This window comes from Haemaphysalis longicornis, unplaced genomic scaffold, assembly GCF_048455015.1.
Source record: "Haemaphysalis longicornis isolate Haplotype H1 unplaced genomic scaffold, Haemaphysalis longicornis Haplotype H1 scaffold_6, whole genome shotgun sequence".
NCBI classification, from domain to species: Eukaryota; Metazoa; Arthropoda; class Arachnida; order Ixodida; family Ixodidae; genus Haemaphysalis; species Haemaphysalis longicornis.
The window spans coordinates 78,844,523-78,849,179 of NW_027526407.1; the positions used below are offsets into that span (position 1 = coordinate 78,844,523).

At 47.5% G+C, this 4,657-nt stretch overlaps 1 protein-coding gene across 1 annotated transcript; it reads right to left on the bottom strand.

Moving 5' to 3' along the window:
* Positions 1 to 2,781: 2,781 nt before the first annotated feature.
* Positions 2,782 to 3,285, bottom strand: LOC144143088 (transmembrane protein 229B-like). Its single transcript, XM_077674905.1, has one exon. The coding sequence runs from the start codon at positions 3,283 to 3,285 to the stop codon at positions 2,782 to 2,784; it is 504 nt and encodes a 167-aa protein (XP_077531031.1).
* Between the last annotated feature and the right edge of the window lie 1,372 nt (positions 3,286 to 4,657).

Genomic DNA, 4,657 nt, shown 5'->3' on the forward strand with positions numbered 1-4,657 from the left:
TTTATCGGTTTCCCCTATTAACCTTCAACCTTGAATAAAAATGTTACGTTGCGTAATCCGAATGCCCTAGCGTTTGTTGTTTATGAAATTCGGCGGGTTTGGTTTATCGGCATCGAAACGCGCAATTCAAAATGGGTTTTCTCTGTTTTGATAATTAAATTAAAGCATTGACTTAATTAAGCTCAAGAATTGCAGCACACGTGTCCTTAAAACTCGTGGGAGGGACATAGACGGAAAACTCGCGCGAGTGTCGTACGGATTCGTGAAAGCTTAATTAAGTTTCGACAAACGTTTCCAAACAACGTTCCGCTCAGGGCTGTCCCGGTGTTTGCTTGTCTGCGAAAGCGAAGGTCGTGACGTCTCCCTGTGAATATAACGCGAGCAAAGAAAGAGAACTTGACGGTGCGACAGAGCTTCACAGCTAGAGCGAAATAAACAGAGGAAACACAAACAGCATCTCGAAATGTGGCAACCGAGATAGCGCCATGACAGGGGAGGACACATATCAGTTCAATAAGCTCGTTACAACGTTCCCCGTCGCTGACACTAATTGAATATAATTATTCTCTGAAGACTCAAGGTACTGCTTTGTGCGAGACTGAGAACAACTGCACGTAAAGCCGATATTCCCCTTCCAACGAGTGCGTAACTCAAGACAGGGACAAGCGTGTCTTCACGATTTCTCAACCCACAGGAGTATACACTTATTAGAAGGAGCGTTAGCGACGAAATGGTGTGTATGCATTACCAGTCCGCAGAGGGGGATCGCTGGGACGTCGGAACTGTCTAGTCAGTGCCCTGACTTTTGCAAGAACGCTGGAACGGGTTTTTAATGAAGTTAAACTCGCGGACTCGTTCAGACGAGAAAGTTGCGAAAGCCGTCTTTTGGAAGTTCGGTACACACTTCGCGAGAACACTCCTTCGTTTCTCCGGAAACAGGACCATCGCAATTGCAGTGTCTGAAATTTTCTTGGAATTGTTTTTTTTAAAGCTGCTTTCAGCACGGAGCATTTCTTTTTTTTTTAAATCTTAGCCAAGAATAAGCGATGATATAAAATACTGCAGTTCTTTCTAGACGGAGGTGTTAACACGTGACCCAGCAGGCCCAGTCGTGAGCCCGTTTTAGATCAGAGGAGGGTCGCGGTCTATGTTTACGACAAACTACGCCTGCTCACAGGCTGAAAACGCACCTCCGTGTCTCTTGCTGTGAAGTGATACGTCATAGATGGCCTGGCCGAACGCGGCTCTGCGGCGGTTCTGGTCATTAGCATAATTCTCGGATTTTCTAATGGGCCACCACTTCGTTTAGACGCTCTGTCATCCCGTGTTGCCGAAAATTTTGACCATAGTCTATTTTGAACCCCACAGCGCTTCCGTTGCCAAACTGCCACAAATTCACAGACTGCTCCCAAAGGAGGAGCGAAAACCTCTCCCTTCGTCAGTAGACTTCACAGGCTGGGGAGCCTTTTTCGGGAACAACCACATCTCTAAGTCTTATCGATTGGCGATATAGCTGTAAATATTTTAACTGAAGTGTTGCCAACATTATTATCACTACCACCATCATCAGCAGCAGCAGAAGCCTGTTTGTGCCCACTGCCGGACTTGTTCTGCTTAGTACGCCTAGGGATGGCCAGTTAGCTTCTAGGGTCCTGAAAGTTTGAATCCCGGCCACCCTTCATCTCTCCCCCTTTTTTCCCCTTTTTACCAAATAATGCTTATAACTAGTACTGGTACAACGTTCATCCAGTCATTGTTATCTAGCGATGCGATATTCCATTCTTTTCGTCCGAATTTTCTGATTTAATCCTTCTGTCGAGTTAAGGATCTTTCCCAAACTGTAGTCCAGTTTTTCGGTAACTAATCTTTACGCTGGTAGTCCACTAATTGTCAGTTCTCCGCACTGCATACCCAAACCAGGTCGGCGAGCTAACTCCGAACTATGACAAAGCGTCACTGTATGCTCGCACAGTGACCTACTAGGTATTCTGTGCTTGGTGCTCCGAATTTGCCTTATGCCCTTCATTGTTTCGGCCAATGTGGACAGTGGGAAGTGCTGACTGCGGAGATGCCGACCTGTGATGTGACCCGTCGTCCCTCTTCACTCACGTTGCTGTCAATGCAGAAGTTTAGACCAGTCGCTGATAACAGAACTTCAACATCATGCCAAGCGAATAAATTAATAATAGACAGGATGGGCATCCTGCCAATGTGTGCACCCTCTCACCCACCTTTTTAATAGCTGACCACGGGCTCTTCGGGGCAAGAAAAGTTTTTAAGCTCGCGTCATGAGCCACGAACATCCCCAGTAGTGTAGTGAGTACCAGTAGTTATATATGGTTGGTGATGCCCAACCCACCTGACATTTTCTACGATATTCCTCAACAAAATCTCAGAGCACCTGCGTCCCTCGTTCTTGTTACCGGAACCCGAGAGAAATATGTTGAAGCATCGCAAGAAGATCCCTTTCTAAAACATTCTAGACGCCAGCGTGTTTAAGGACATCGCTAATGCACGAGATCGCATGTATTATTCCTGGGCTCCGAGAAATGAAGTCACAAAAAGTGAGAAACTCAAAATGGAATGACATTTTGTGCAAATGCTGCATTCGACACAAGCTTAAAATTGAAATATCTTCTAGTGAGATCAGTGTAACAGCTGTTCGTTGAGCTCCCGTCGTGAGAAGCCGTTCCCACTTTCCAACGTCACTAGGACATCCCCGCTCCGAGGGCATAACCGTTCTTCCGAGACCTGTGAAACGGTGCGCCGAAGGCGACTCTCTTATTCGCACGAAACTGAGTTGTCCAGCCATCCGAGACGTTTAATGTTTGGCGCGTAAAACAGTTCATAGGTGACACCCAGCAGGAACCACAGCGGTGCGTACTCGAGTGTCACAAGGCCGGCGAAGTTGTACCGGTAATGCTTGTAGTCCCACGAACATCCTCCTATCGTCCTCAGCAGGCATCCCGTGCTGAACTCCCAGGCGTACATCCAGAAGGTGTGTGCGAGTGCAATGACCGGAAGCGGGAGTCCGAGTGGTCGGAGGTGCGCGCTGACCATTTCAATCACCAGGGTTCCGGTGGAGTAGATGAAGAGGCTCCAGATGCTTGAACAGCCTCGCAGCTGCATACCTCCCGTGCCAGCCAGGAGGTCGTACAGTGCCGTGAAGGTGACCTCGATGAAGTAGCCATGGATAGCGTAGATGTACGCCCGGAAGGCTAAGGGCACCGGCCGCCACTTCACCGGCACCGGTAAAGAACGGCCACCACCTACGGCTTCTGGCATATCATCCCGGTGACTCCTTTGGACGAATCTGAAGAAGACGAAAACGATAAGTCGATTGGACGTTGTGTCGACGTCATTGAAGGTCTAAAGATGAAACACGCCTGTGACTGAAAGAACGGCATATAGTATTGACGAAAACATTAAAAGGACACACATTAACATTTACTATGTAGTGATAGCGAAAGCATGAGCATCCCTTCCCTAACATTATTCTTCTTGTTTCCTTTTTTTTTTAGTCTTTTTCTTCTTCTCTTGGTTACTATCATTTCCCCTACATCCCCACATTCGCTTTGCCAAGAAAGGGAGGGAATCAAAAAATACCCGCCGCGGTGGCTCAGTGGCTAAGGCGCTACGCTGCTGATCACGAGGTCGCGGATTCGATTCCCGGCCGCGGCGGCCGCTTTTCTGATGGAGGCGAAAAGCAAAAACACCCGTGTGTACGAGATTTCAGCGCACGTTAAAGACACCCAGGTGGTCAAAACTAATCTGGAGCCCTCCGCTACGGCGCGCCTCATCAGCCGCGTTGCGTCGGCGCGTTAAGCTCTGCAATCAATCAAATCAATCAAGAAAGGGAATAATATGTCGTAACCTACCTTGCTAGTACCCTAAATTCTGCTTCTGTAATTAGCATGCTGGCTGAAATGACTCCAGCCGGCCTCAGCAACGTCTTCAACACGCGTTTTAATAAAAAGGTTACAACGCATTCATTGGAAGCGTCGTATGCAGGTGAGCTACCTGCCTAGCTCAAAAATATCCCAAGTACGCTTCTTTTCCTCTTCCTTTCCGAAAAATCACGAGCAACAGCAACAACCTTTTTAGTTTTCCCTTCACGTTTTTCTCCTTCTAACCGTTACTATGGCTCTTTCCAAACCCGCGTAAGCATCGCCAAAATGAGCAGATTTATACTGGAGGTGCTGTAATACTCGCTTAATTGCTACTTTTGCGATTTTCATACTCACGTTACTCACGTAGGTTTGGCCGCGTGTCTTTAAATCACCCTTTCAAGTTGAAGGCCGCAACATATTCAACCGGTGCATGTTTAATAAAGTCGACGTCATGACGCTATTCCGTCTCGTCGGGAGGGTACATTTGAAAAAAATCTGGTTGTTTCCTCTTCCATAGGAACCGGTAAAACACGAAAGTGAAATGTGCATTCACAGGACCAGCTGAATGTTTATTGTGCATCGATGAACTTGCATATCGCTATTTGTATTCCGTCAGAATGGCACCGTTAGACGCGCCGGAGCGTTGCGTAAATCCGACAGAAATCACAGGCGCTCGCAAACCGTCCTTGCGAACGAAAAGGAACGGGTTATCATCGAATCTTTTGTTGAACACACGGTCCGTTGCAGCGAAAGGAGCAAAGGAGCAG